At 42.8% G+C, this 14,761-nt stretch overlaps 1 protein-coding gene across 1 annotated transcript in view; it reads right to left on the bottom strand.

The window, feature by feature from the left end:
• Window positions 1–2,068: 2,068 nt before the first annotated feature.
• Window positions 2,069–14,761, bottom strand: part of ppp2r2ab (protein phosphatase 2, regulatory subunit B, alpha b) — a 32,764-nt gene continuing 20,071 nt past the window's right edge. The window contains exons 7-10 of the mRNA XM_063014004.1: window positions 11,575–11,739; window positions 9,296–9,465; window positions 7,735–7,826; window positions 2,069–3,317 (exon numbers count right to left, since the gene is read on the bottom strand). Coding sequence (XP_062870074.1) covers window positions 3,038–3,317; window positions 7,735–7,826; window positions 9,296–9,465; window positions 11,575–11,739 — 707 coding nt within the window. The 3' untranslated portion in view covers window positions 2,069–3,037. The remainder of the gene's footprint in view (window positions 3,318–7,734; window positions 7,827–9,295; window positions 9,466–11,574; window positions 11,740–14,761) is intronic.

The raw sequence follows: 14,761 nt of genomic DNA, 5'->3' as shown, positions 1-14,761 counted from the left end.
GCATGCAATGATCTTAAAGCAAGGTTTGAACCCAGGTCATTTTAATCACAACTGTTCTATTTCTGTGACTGTATATCTAAAAACTCTTTTCCCATTTATCCAGGGCATTCTGTAGTCAAGATTTCACTGGACCCAAGATACCCAAACCACCTAACAAGTCAAAGATGTAAGCAGTAAGAAGCTAGAGTATAAATAAAAGGGTGAAGTGTTGAATCTTGAAGTCCTTTTTGCAGCTCTTATTGATATTCCACTCACACACATCTTGTCGATCGCTTCAGAGACGTTTGCTGATGAATGAACAAACCAGCGTGGCTCTAATAGTTAAGCTTTACTGCAGTATAAACAATAAAGCTAGATAAATAGAGACATGCTCTACACCACCACAAAACAGTACTGCAGGGTGTATGCTAAATTAGGGCACCCCTGGCAAAATGGTCATATTTTGTCGATTTTTGAAGTGAATAGCGGACAATATCTGCAGCAAAATATATTGAAATATCATTTTCTGTAAATATTAATACATGGTTACTTTAGGTTTTATGAAAAAAAAGAAAGAATAAATTCTCCCACGCAACAGCCAAGATCGTCAAAACAACCTGCTGTGCAAGGAAGACGGACCAGAATAAACTAAGAACTATTAGCATTCTGTATAGCAGTGTGGGTAAAAATGTTAAAACTAGAATAGAATTTGCATTATGATGCATTAAGCACGAACTATGCATTGATATTTGGGCACCTGGGTTTATATCCAGAATTCAAATCACAGCAGTACTATCAACCGGGCTTCTACACTAAATGAATGGCTATGTCTAAGTTGGTGGATTCGCCAAACAGCCTAGTCGTTGGGAGGTGCGCTCGTCAGTGCCGGTCCCAGGCCTGGATAACTGGTGACTTCTAAATACAGGAGAAACGGAAAGAAAAAAAAAGAGGAAAAAAACAAAACTGTGCATTAATATTAGTACATTTACATTTTCAGCATTTAGCAGACGCCTTTATCCAGAGCGACTTACATTATAGTTACAGGATATAGTCTGAGCAATCCAGGGTTAAGGGCCTTGCTCAAGGGCCCAACAACAGCAACCTGGCAGTGGTGGGGCTTGAACCAGCGACCCTCTGATCACTGGTCCAGTACCTTAACCACTAGGCTACAGCTGGCCTTTAGTAACATTTGGTAGGAAATGTTATTTGAGTCCACACACACACACACACACATCCTCTCTATATATGCTGTATTTATACCAATCAGGTATAACATTATGACCGTCTTTCTAATATTGTGTTTGTCCCCCTTTTGCTACCAAAACAGCCCTGACCCATCGAGGCATCTGGCACCGAGATGTCGGCAGCAGATCCTTTAACTCCTGTAAGCTGCAAGGTGGGGCCTCCATGGATCGGACTTGGGAATTTCTGGATCTGGGGAATTTGGAGGCCAAGTCAACACCTCAAACTCGTTGTTGTTCTCCTCAAACCGTTCCAGCATCATCCTGCTGAAAGAGGCCACAGCCATCAGGGAATACCGTCTCCATGAAAGGGTGAACGTGGTCTGTAACGACGCTTAGGTAGGTGGTACGTGTCAAAGTAACATCCACACGGATGGCAGGACCCGAGGTCTCCCAGCAGAACGTTGCCCAAAAAAAGAGCGGGGAAGAAGATTTTCATGTGGTGATGATGTGAAAGCAGCGCTGCATCAGTGGCTACACGCTCAACCAAAACGTTTTTTTTTGCTGATGGTATTAAAAAGTTGGTACGACGCTGGAAAAATGCGACTGTGTAGACAAGTGATGTCATTTGTTTTTAAAATTCGTAATAAATAGTTTAAAAAGTGCAGAAACTTTTTGAAGAATCCTTATATGTCTGCGAGCAAATTTTGAGTGTCATTAGTTAATGGTTCTGTACATCCACCCACACACACCCACCCACACACACACACACCAACCCACACACACACACTTGAGTAAAAAGTAATCTGTTCCAGGGTGACTAGAACACTCGAGTATTCAAGTTTAAGCCCATCAGTCTAAACTTCCTCTGTACTTTAGTCTCGAAAATAAAGAGACACGACTCTGAATAATGTTTGTTCAGTTTATAAATACCATTTTTCATCGTCATAATCTCTACAATCTCTCAATTTGCACTGAGATAGAGAGATGGAAACAGAAAATACAGTAAGGGCAGCAGAGTTTTCTCACCAGTCAGCAGTAAGATAAGTGTGTAAACACCCCTGAAACAAACAGACGGCGGCAAACAAATCAGACACTACTACAATACTGCGGCCACGGTCCCGTCTGCCCTCGGACCGCCGGCCGCCGCGTGTAAATGTCGTGTGTTTCGGGAATGAACAGTCGAATGGACGTGAGGTTTAAAGGACAGTACTGACGAAACAAATTTATTGAGCAAAATAAGGATCAAAATTCTTTAAACAGAATTAAAACTACCTGGACAACTTGGCAATTTCATTGAAAAGATAAAAAAACAAACAAAAACAGCTGCAATGGCACAAAATGTGTAGAAAATAATATAAAGAAACGAGCTTCAAACTAGGCATGTGCCGATATAACGATGACTTTTGTTTATAAATCTATGCAGTATGAATTTTGGAATCAACCAGAAGTGTGAGGTTGTCTTCGAATTGATCCAGAAATGAAAATTTAAAGACCTGTGCTTTTACTAAATGGGAAAATACATAATAGTGTGAAATGTAATTCATCAGCACATGCTTAGATCAAAATCTGTATACAAATGAGTACAAAAAAAAGAAATAAACAAACAACAATACAGCCGAACCTGCAACCCACGTCTCCCTGCTGCCAGACCTCACGGGAAACAGGGCTGCAGGTATGGACGGCATGTTACACTGCCCATTCCCGACTGACCCGGTACACCGTGTTGCCCCCGTTCTGCTCGTCCTGATGATGATGATGATGATGATGATAACAGTAGTGGTGATGTTCTCACAGAAACTATTACTTCTAGTTCATCTTGTAACCATTCTCAGGTTAACCTCCCTCTCTCGCACGCGCTGAGCCGCGAGAGGTGCTTAGTTGCCTTTCTCCTGGAAGATGTAGAGGTTGTTGGTGGTGGCCACGGCGATGATGTTGGCGTTCGGATGCCAGGCCGTGTGCAGGATCTTCTTGTTGAAGTCCAGGCTGTCCACGCTGATCTCGTCCTTCTTCCTCTTCCCGCCGGCGCACACGCGCCGGGGCTTCAGCACCTGCCGGGGCTTGCAGCTCTCGCGGCACGCCTCCAGGGTCACGTCGCGCCTCTGCGTGCGCTCCAGCATGCGGAAGAAGTTGTTGTACGAGCCGGTCATCACCACGCTGAAGGAGACGGAGGAGAAAAGACGGATGATGAGATCAGAACAAGAGGAGCATTTATATTTAAATGTAAATAAATCTGGTGTTTAGGACAGTGTCCGGTCCATGCTGCAGAATCTGTCAGGAATTTAAATCAATTAATGCATTTCGCCCAATACTCCTCCCAATCTAGTCATATTCAGTTACCCAATCTATCTCAACTGCTGCAGACCTTCACTTCTGACCAAGAAGCAATATTATTATTGATGATTATTATTGTTATTAATAATAAAAATAAATGACTCGTTATTATAGGTACCTTTAGATAGTGGTGTTCGGGTGGTTCACTGGTATAATCCGCTAGCCCACTACTGCCGAGATTCAGGATTCAAATACAGGATTCGAATCTCAACAGGGCTATCGGCCGGCCGGGCATCTCTACAGACATGATTGGCTATTGGCATGATTGGCTAGGTTGGGAGGATGGCCGAACAGCCGAACTATTGATTGATGCTTCCATCCAAAGCCCGGAGGTTTGTAACAGGAAGGGCATTAGGTGTAAATATTAGGTATGCATAAGACTTCAGTATTTATTTATTTATTTAGTTGTTTTATGACGTGCTTACAATACTTTAGTATGTAAACATAATGAAAAAATTAATTACTTATTATTATACGTTTGTTTAGGTAAAGGGTGCTCGGGTGGTGCATCGATATAATACATTATACAACAGTTAGTTCCGACCTTACGATCTGATTGGTTGAGAAGCGTTCTAACCGTGCTGATATTGGTGATAACAGCACGGCCTTTTCACACCACAATGGTATAACTCCGCTGACGCGTTGCCATTAACGACAAGCTTCATGCACACAAACGCGCACGCAGGCGACACCGACTTTATTCCCGATCTCGTTTTAAATCCGTTATCTGATATACAATCTAGCGCACTGTGTAGGGAACATAAATCAGTTGTCTAATATATTGTCTAGTGCACTATGTAGGGAACATGAATGCATTATCTGATATACAATCTAGCGCACTGTGTAGGGAACATAAATCAGTTGTCTAATATATTGTCTAGTGCACTATGTAGGGAACATGAATGCGTTATCTGATATACAATCTAGCACACTGTGTAGGGAACATAAATCAGTTGTCTAATATATTGTCTAGTGCACTATGTAGGGAACATGAATGCGTTATCTGATACACAATCTAGCACACTGTGTAGGGAACATAAATCAGTTGTCTAATATATTGTCTAGTGCACTATGTAGGGAACATGAATGCGTTATCTGATATACAATCTAGCGCACTGTGTAGGGAACATAAATCAGTTGTCTAATATATTGTCTAGTGCACTATGTAGGGAACATGAATGCGTTATCTGATACACAATCTAGCACACTGTGTAGGGAACATAAATCAATTGTCTAATATATTGTCTAGTGCACTATGTAGGGAACATGAATGTGTTATCTGATATACAATCTAGCGCACTGTGTAGGGAACATAAATCAGTTGTCTAATATATTGTCTAGTGCACTATGTAGGGAACATGAATGCGTTATCTGATATACAATCTAGCGCACTGTGTAGGGAACATAAATCAGTTGTCTAATATATTGTCTAGTGCACTATGTAGGGAACATGAATGTGTTATCTGATATACAATCTAGCGCACTGTGTAGGGAACATAAATCAGTTGTCTAATATATTGTCTAGTGCACTATGTAGGGAACATGAATGCATTATCTGATATACAATCTAGCGCACTGTGTAGGGAACATAAATCAGTTGTCTAATATATTGTCTAGTGCACTATGTAGGGAACATGAATGCGTTATCTGATACACAATCTAGCACACTGTGTAGGGAACATAAATCAGTTGTCTAATATATTGTCTAGTGCACTATGTAGGGAACATGAATGCGTTATCTGATACACAATCTAGCACACTGTGTAGGGAACATAAATCAGTTGTCTAATATATTGTCTAGTGCACTATGTAGGGAACATGAATGTGTTATCTGATACACAATCTAGCACACTGTGTAGGGAACATAAATCAATTGTCTAATATATTGTCTAGTGCACTATGTAGGGAACATGAATGCGTTATCTGATATACAATCTAGCGCACTGTGTAGGGAACATAAATCAGTTGTCTAATATATTGTCTAGTGCACTATGTAGGGAACATGAATGCGTTATCTGATACACAATCTAGCGCACTGTGTAGGGAACATAAATCAGTTGTCTAATATATTGTCTAGTGCACTATGTAGGGAACATGAATGCGTTATCTGATATACAATCTAGCGCACTGTGTAGGGAACACAAATCAGTTGTCTAATATATTGTCTAGTGCACTATGTAGGGAACATGAATGCGTTATCTGATATACAATCTAGCGCACTGTGTAGGGAACATAAATCAATTGTCTAATATATTGTCTAGTGCACTATGTAGGGAACATGAATGCGTTATCTGATACACAATCTAGCACACTGTGTAGGGAACATAAATCAGTTGTCTAATATATTGTCTAGTGCACTATGTAGGGAACATGAATGCGTTATCTGATATACAATCTAGCGCACTGTGTAGGGAACATAACCAATTGTCTAATTCACTATCTAGTGCACTATGTAGGGAACATTAATGTGTTTGTGACGCGAACAGTTAGCTTAATAGCCCAGTTAGCAGCTCCAAAAAGTTCTGTTATCACCCATAATCCTTTGGTGTGTGCAAGAGGTGTTTTTTTTGTGTTTTTTTTTAAATTCCTTTTTCTCCCCTTTTAGCGCATCCAATTGTTCAATTAGCATCGTGCTTCCTCTCTGTCTATGCCGAACCCTGCCCTGACGGAGGTGATTGAAGCTAACCCGTATCCCCTCCGAAACACGAGCAGCAGCCAGATGCATCTTTGCCACCCACACATTGACGAGTTTGGCGCCACCTAGCGTTGCATGCGGAGAGACACACCCTAAGGGCACCCTCTCCCATCTCTGTGTAAGCGCCTCCAATCAGCCGGCAGAGAACGCAATCGCATTCTGACAGAGAGAGACCCACATCCGGTTCTTTGTCCCACCCCCCACATGAGCAACCGGCCAATCGTTGCTCATATAGCCACTCAGCTTCGAACCGGTAAAGCAAGGCTGGATTCGATACCACGCTTCTCAGAATCCAGCCCTGGTTGCAGCGCGTTTCTTTTAACCGCTGCGCCACCTGAGCGGCTTGTGCGAGAGGTTTTTTATTTCTTTTTTCCCTTCGGAGGTTCTGGCCTTCTTCTTCTTGTTGTTCTTACCTCCCTGAAATGAGTTTTTGCAACTTGGGATGTCTGCTTTGTAGTGTTAAACTTTATATTGGTTGTGGAACTACTTTTTGGCGGAAGGTATTGTCAAAATTAAAGCATATTTATTATGAAATTCAGGGCTTCTTTGATTTATTTTCTTTCTTTATTTTGTAAAAACTGTTGTATTAAAAGCAATAGAACACTTGAGGTCGTGTGTTATTCGCGATTCCTCTCGTGTTCTATTGCTTAACTAAACCACGACTGCTGAGATCCAGGATTCGAATCTCAACAGTGCTATCGACTGGCCGGGCATCTCTACAGACATGATGAACCATTGAGAGGTGCTTGTCAGTGCGCTATTAGTGTTGTCACTAGTCTGGATAAAATAAAGAGATTGGGTTGTGTTAGTCCTTCCTAACAAAACCCTCCTTATTTGCCCAGGTCTGGGATCAGCACTGAGAGTGCACCGGTACATGCATCTCTAATAACTAAGGTTCCAAACCAAATTCGATTATATAAAACAGTAAAGACATCATTGACAGAACACCAGACTGACATAGTAAACATGAGCTTTGGGAGGTGTACTGTCTGCCATCTAAAACTTTAATTAAAATATAATTTAAAAATCCATCACTTCTTCAAAATTGTATATTTTACTGACATTATGTCTAAATTTTATTTTCCAGCTTTAAACCAGAAACGTCAGTCAGTGTTTGTAACCTGAATATTTACTGATCCTCCCAAAACCCTGCAGCCAGTGATAAGAGGAACTTCTCCAGATAACTGCTGTGTGAGGATCCCACCCACGTCGTCAGTGCTGCCTGAGCAAAATACGACCTTCAGCACAGACAACAAAGAAGTCAAGTTTACAGGAGTTCAAATATAGTGTCAGATGTATGTGGACACCCTGTCCAATCTAGTTCATGTGTTTCAGCAACACACGTTGCTTTGGAATGAACTGGAACATCAACTAAGGCTTTCTTGACCAACAACAGTGCCCGGCCATACAAATGCTCTTCGGACAGAATGGGCACAAATTCCCACAGACATACGTCAAAGTCTTATGAGAATATTTCTAGGTTGCTGACGGAGCCCGTCGGACTATCGGTAGCCCTGAACTCGGCCGTCCTGGGTCCAGCCTCACCTGTCGTTTCCACTCCAGCAGCACTCGAACTTGTCGAAGATGCAGTCGTTTTCATAAAGCGAGCACAGCTTACTCCTGAGGTATTCATGCACCTGCGGAAACAACCAGAGTTCAGTAGTGACAGTGTTTTCGCTCATAGCAATTCTGACATTACAGTGGTGCCAGTTCAGATGAAAGCTGGACGTCTGTGAGTAAATGGATCCAGACTGTAAAATCTGATACCATAAACACCACTTAATTACTGAATAATGTACTATTATGTCTAAGTAATAAAAGCAGCTGCAAAATGTTTACATAGACTTATAAAATACAGGCAGGCATGGCATTTTCAGATTCGTATCTCTTTCTGAAGTTGTTGTGAAGTGTCTTAATCATTGGAACCCTGTTTTGAGCTCTAAATACAAACTGTTGTGGATTTTTAGAAAATCCAATGGATTAAAAATACAGTGGATTTAGAAACTATTTAGCCTAACTATTTTGCACTTTTTGCTTTGAACAGCTATAATTGTCATTTTAATGCATCATTCTACACTTAATCCACCGTAATGACACTAAAAATCAGGATTTTTTGAATAAGAGTAAAATTAAACACTAAAACACATCCTGTTCACTTTAATTATCTCTAGACATGTCTAAAACTCCATTGAAGTGCAGATGGGAGAGTCTAAAAGGGATCAAGGCAAAGATATAAAACAATATCTAAGGCTGTGAGTGTTCCTAAGACCAAAACAGCCTCAACAGTTCCTAAATAGAGGAGCTTGGGACATCCTTGATTTATGTTAGTTTATTAGGATTTTAACGTCATGTTTTACACTTTGGTTACATTCATGACAGAAACGGTAGTTACTCGTTACAGAAGATTCATGTCATGGACAATTTTGTATCTCCAATTCACCTCACTTGCACGTCTTTGGACTGCGGGAGGAAACCGGAGCTCCCAGGAGAAACCCCACACAGATAAGACCCGGACTGCTTCACCTGGGAATCAAACCCAGGTCCTTCTTGCCGTGAGGCCACAGTACTACCCACCGAGCCACCATGCCACTCCCTACACATTAAGATAATCTGGGTATCTGTAAACTCGGTGAAAATCATTATGAAATGATAAATTACAGTTTAGTGGACAGCTGGCCGCACAATATGACCCTGCAGCTCCCCCTAGTGGTTATGAGACAATAGTAGTTTTAATGCAGCCTGTTCTTTAGCTTTGAGAGATAAAACAGTACAGGCAAGCCGTAGCCTAGTGGTTAAGGTACTGGACTAGTAATCAGAAGGTCGCTGGTTCAAGCCCCACTACTGCCAGGTTGCTGCTGTTGGGCCCTTGAGCAAGGCCCTTAAACCTCAATTGCTCAGACTGTATACTTTAACTGTATAATAAGTGGCTTTGGATAAAAAGCGTCTGCTGAATGCCGTAAATGTAAATGTAAAATGTGAATGTAAAACACTTCAATGATCAGGATCTACCAGGATGCTGGTTAAAACAGCACCATTAACATGCAGACTGAATGTTACCAGTTTAACCACAGTTATTGTCCAAGACCCATGAGGTTCTGGAACCTACCTGGTACGTCTCCACTGGCCGGTTCTCCATGTTAAGGTCCCAGATTTTAATAGACAGATAATCGCGGGTCATCATGTAGCGGCCGCTGTGGCTGAACTTCACGTCAGAGATGGAAGAGATGATTTCTGAGAAGAAGGAGCGGTTGCTGGGATCTTCTGGCTCTTCAAATACTGAGGGGAGACACAGTATAAGGTCGATTACAACAGGTAAACCAGGTAAAGTACAGTGTATCACAAAAGTGAGTACACCCCTCACATTTCTGCAGATATTTAAGTATATATTTTCATGGGAGAACACTGACAAAATGACACTTTGACACAATGAAAAGTAGTCTGTGTGCAGCTTATATAACAGTGTAAATTTATTCTTCCCTCAAAATAACTCAATATACAGCCATTAATGTCTAAACCACCGGCAACAAAAGTGAGTACACCCCTTAGTGAAAGTTCCTGAAGTGTCAATATTTTGTGGGGCCACCATTATTTCCCAGAACTGCCTTAACTCTCCTGGGCATGGAGTTTACCAGAGCTTCACAGGTTGCCACTGGAATGCTTTTCCACTCCTCCATGACGACATCACGGAGCTGGCGGATATTCGAGACTTCACGCTCCTGCACCTTCCGCTTGAGGATGCCCCAAAGATGTTCTATTGGGTTTAGGTCTGGAGACATGCTTGGCCAGTCCATCACCTTTACCCTCAGCCTCTTCAATAAAGCAGTGGTCGTCTTAGAGGTGTGTTTGGGGTCATTATCATGCTGGAACACTGCCCTGCGACCCAGTTTCCGGAGGGAGGGGATCATGCTCTGCTTCAGTATTTCACAGTACATATTGGAGTTCATGTGTCCCTCAATGAAATGTAACTCCCCAACACCTGCTGCACTCATGCAGCCCCAGACCATGGCATTCCCACCACCATGCTTGACTGTAGGCATGACACACTTATCTTTGTACTCCTCACCTGATTGCCGCCACACATGCTTGAGACCATCTGAACCAAACAAATTAATCTTGGTCTCATCAGACCATAGGACATGGTTCCAGTAATCCATGTCCTTTGTTGACATGTCTTCAGCAAACTGTTTGCGGGCTTTCTTGTGTAGAGACTTCAGAAGAGGCTTCCTTCTGGGGTGACAGCCATGCAGACCAATTTGATGTAGTATGCGGCGTATGGTCTGAGCACTGACAGGCTGACCCCCCACCTTTTCAATCTCTGCAGCAATGCTGACAGCACTCCTGCGCCTATCTTTCAAAGACAGCAGTTGGATGTGACGCTGAGCACATGCACTCAGCTTCTTTGGACGACCAACGCGAGGTCTGTTCTGAGTGGACCCTGCTCTTTTAAAACGCTGGATGATCTTGGCCACTGTGCTGCAGCTCAGTTTCAGGGTGTTGGCAATCTTCTTGTAGCCTTGGTCATCTTCATGTAGCGCAACAATTCGTCTTTTAAGATCCTCAGAGAGTTCTTTGCCATGAGGTGCCATGTTGGAACTTTCAGTGACCAGTATGAGAGAGTGTGAGAGCTGTACTACTAAATTGAACACACCTGCTCCCTATGCACACCTGAGACCTAGTAACACTAACGAGTCACATGACATTTTGGAGGGAAAATGACAAGCAGTGCTCAATATGGACATTTAGGGGTGTAGTCTCTTAGGGGTGTACTCACTTTTGTTGCCGGTGGTTTAGACATTAATGGCTGTATATTGAGTTATTTTGAGGGAAGAATAAATTTACACTGTTATATAAGCTGCACACAGACTACTTTTCATTGTGTCAAAGTGTCATTTTGTCAGTGTTGTCCCATGAAAATATATACTTAAATATCTGCAGAAATGTGAGGGGTGTACTCACTTTTGTGATACACTGTACATTCAGCTCAGATGGACTTAACATTTGGGCAAAAAGAAGTATTTGGACATCTGACCATAAGCTTGTTGGACGTCAATTTCAATACCAAATAGTCTTAAAATAGAGTGACCACTATGTGTTTTTTTCAGCCAGAAGGCTTCTCACAAGACTTTAAAGTATGTCTGTTAGAATTTGAGCCCATTCGGTCAAAAGAGCATTTGTATGGACAGGCATTAATGTTGGTCAAGAAAGCCTCAGCTGATGTTCCAGCCCATTCCAAAGCCGTTGAGTGGGGCTGAGGTCGGGGCTCTGTGCACTGGATGCCACTGGAGTTCCTTTAAATCGAGCCTGCTAGCCAGTGTGATGTGCACAATTAGGAGGGGTGTCCACATACTTTTGGCAGTACAGCGCACCTCCATGGGCGATACTCACGTTTGGAGTGCTTGTCGCAGAGGGCGGAGGCGCGCATGTCACACATGCGAATGGTTCCTTTGCTGCTGCTGTAGACGAAGGTGTTGCACTCGTGCGGGTGGAACTCGGCCGCCGTGATCACCTCCGTCAGCTCCTCCATGTTGGCCGGCTTGATGTCCACAATGTCTGACAGTGCGTTAAGGTGCGGACACGCCAGACCAGAGATGCACATTCCAACAACATAACCCACACATCGTTCCCTAAATACCTTCAGATAACAGCACTAATGCTGGGTAAAATCTAACCTGATCAAAAACAACCCTAATTGTTTGTGGCATGAATCCCTGAAGGTGTAAAACATTCCTTTAAGATTTTGGCTCATGTTTATAAGACTGCATAATGTCATCGAAGCAGATATTCCGCTACCACAACAGCGCTGGGATTCTGAACTGTCAGAGTTGGCTGGGCGCCCCCTAGCGGGCACAACCGGCAGTGCCTGCAGCAGGCAAAGTTGGCCACTAGTCTGCTAGTTGAGAAAAGACCCGACTAAATAGAGAGTGGGGTCTTCGGCGCTGTGTAAGGAGCTGTGTAAGACTGGCCTCATGTGCGAATCGACCAAAGTATGGGGAAAATAAGAAGGGGTCGTGGACTGCTATAAGTCGCGTCCCCCTACACTGAAGTGGGTGTCTGTCTTGTCGCTGCCGCCACCCCAATGCCATCGAGAATGGCTCTCACGCGCCCCTCTAATTGCTTCGATTCCACCTGCCAAGGCGGGGTCTCACAGAGCGCAGTATCGAGTGCAGAGAGACACGCACTGCCATCTGTGGTCAGCCACCTCGTGGAGGAACCCTGTTCAGCCATCCTAACGACACACAAGCAAACGTGTGTCTGCGCAGGCGCCCAGCCGGCTGATAGCAAAGCTGAGATTCGAACTGGTGACAAATCTGTACTCGATTCACCTACCCTTTCCACACCAACATTATTATGGTTACACTAACACTGACACAAATCAGCTTTTTTAGGCGTGTACCTTCAGTTTGGTCTATCTAATCAGCAGTGTTGGGAGTAACGCGGTACAAAGTAACGCATTACAGTAATGTGATTACTTTTTTCTGTAACGAAGTAATGTAAAGCATTACAGTTCAATATTTTGTAATCACATTACAGTTACTAACTTAATAAAAACTACGTTACTTGCGTTACTCACATTTTTATATAATAAGCAATAGGTTCTGTAGCATTGCAATGATGGCAATATAAATATTTCTCTTTAACATACTGTTATGTGCTGCTATATCCAGCAGTTTATTAAATATCTTCTTAAATAAAATTATTTTGGCTCTACATTGATTCATATACAGTGTATCACGAAAGTGAGTACACCCCTCACATTTCTGCAAATATTTCATTATATCTTTTCATGGGACAACACTATAGACATGAAACTTGGATATAACTAAGAGTAGTCAGTGTACAACTTGTATAGCAGTGTAGATTTACTGTCTTCTGAAAATAACTCAACACACAGCCATTAATGTCTAAATAGCTGGCAACATAAGTGAGTACACCCCACAGTGAACATGTCCAAATTGTGCCTAAAGTGTCAATATTTTGTGTGACCACCATTATTATCACTGCCTTAACTCTCCTGGGCATGGAATTCACCAGAGCTGCACAGGTTGCTACTGGAATCCTCTTCCACTCCTTCGTGATGACATCACGGAGCTGGTGGATGTTAGACACCTTAAACTCCTCCACCTTCCACTTGAGGATGCGCCACAGGTGCTCAATTGGGTTTAGTCCATCACCTTTACCTTCAGCTTCCTCAGCAAGGCAGTTGTCATCTTGGAGGTTGTGTTTGGGGTCGTTATCCTGTTGGAAAACTGCCATGAGGCCCAGTTTTCGAAGGGAGGGGATCATGCTCTGTTTCAGAATGTCACAGTACATGTTGGAATTCATGTTTCCCTCAATGAACTGCAGCTCCCCAGTGCCAGCAACACTCATGCAGCCCAAGACCATGATGCTACCACCACCATGCTTGACTGTAGGCAAGATACAGTTGTCTTGGTACTTCTCACCAGGGCGCCGCCACACATGCTGGACACCATCTGAGCCAAACAAGTTTATCTTGGTCTCGTCAGACCACAGGGCATTCCAGTAATCCATGTTCTTGGACTGCTTGTCTTCAGCAAACTGTTTGCTGGCTTTCTTGTGCGTCAGCTTCCTTCTGGGATGACGACCATGCAGACCGAGTTGATGCAGTGTGCGGCGTATGGTCTGAGCACTGACAGGCTGACCTCCCACGTCTTCAACCTCTGCAGCAATGCTGGCAGCACTCATGTGTCTATTTTTTAAAGCCAACCTCTGGATATGACGCCGAACACGTGGACTCAACTTCTTTGGTCGACCCTGGCGAAGCCTGTTCCGAGTGGAACCTGTCCTGGAAAACCGCTGTATGACCTTGGCCACCATGCTGTAGCTCAGTTTCAGGGTGTTAGCAATCTTCTTATAGCCCAGGCCATCTTTGTGGAGAGCAACAATTATATTTCTCACATCCTCAGAGAGTTCTTTGCCATGAGGTGCCATGTTGAATATCCAGTGGCCAGTATGAGAGAATTGTACCCAAAACACCAAATTTAACAGCCCTGCTCCCCATTTACACCTGGGACCTTGACACATGGCACCAGGGAGGGACAACGACACATTTGGGCACAATTTGGACATGTTCACTGTGGGGTGTACTCACTTATGTTGCCAGCTATTTAGACATTAATGGCTGTGTGTTGAGTTATTTTCAGAAGACAGTAAATCTACACTGCTATACAAGCTGTCCACTGACTACTCTAAGTTATATCCAAGTTTCATGTCTATAGTGTTGTCCCATGAAAAGATATAATGAAATATTTGCAGAAATGTGAGGGGTGTACTCACTTTCGTGATACACTGTATATAAGATTTATATATTAATTTATGAAGAGTTTTTTGTTCAGTTCATATACTTGGCTGTTCACATGCTTGAAATGTAGGTTTTGTTTTGTTGGACCACTGAAGATTTTATTGGACTATATTTTTCTATTGCTTAAAGACATATGGACTTGTTCAGAGAAAACAGTAGCATCAAGTATAGTTACATTCATTTTATAAATGTTTTGTTGCAACTACTGCTACATTTTGTTCCTAAATAAACCAAAATAAATCAAAAACAACT

Source organism: Trichomycterus rosablanca, chromosome 18 (assembly GCF_030014385.1).
Source record: "Trichomycterus rosablanca isolate fTriRos1 chromosome 18, fTriRos1.hap1, whole genome shotgun sequence".
Classification (NCBI taxonomy): domain Eukaryota; kingdom Metazoa; phylum Chordata; class Actinopteri; order Siluriformes; family Trichomycteridae; genus Trichomycterus; species Trichomycterus rosablanca.
This window is presented reverse-complemented; position numbering and strand designations above follow the sequence as displayed.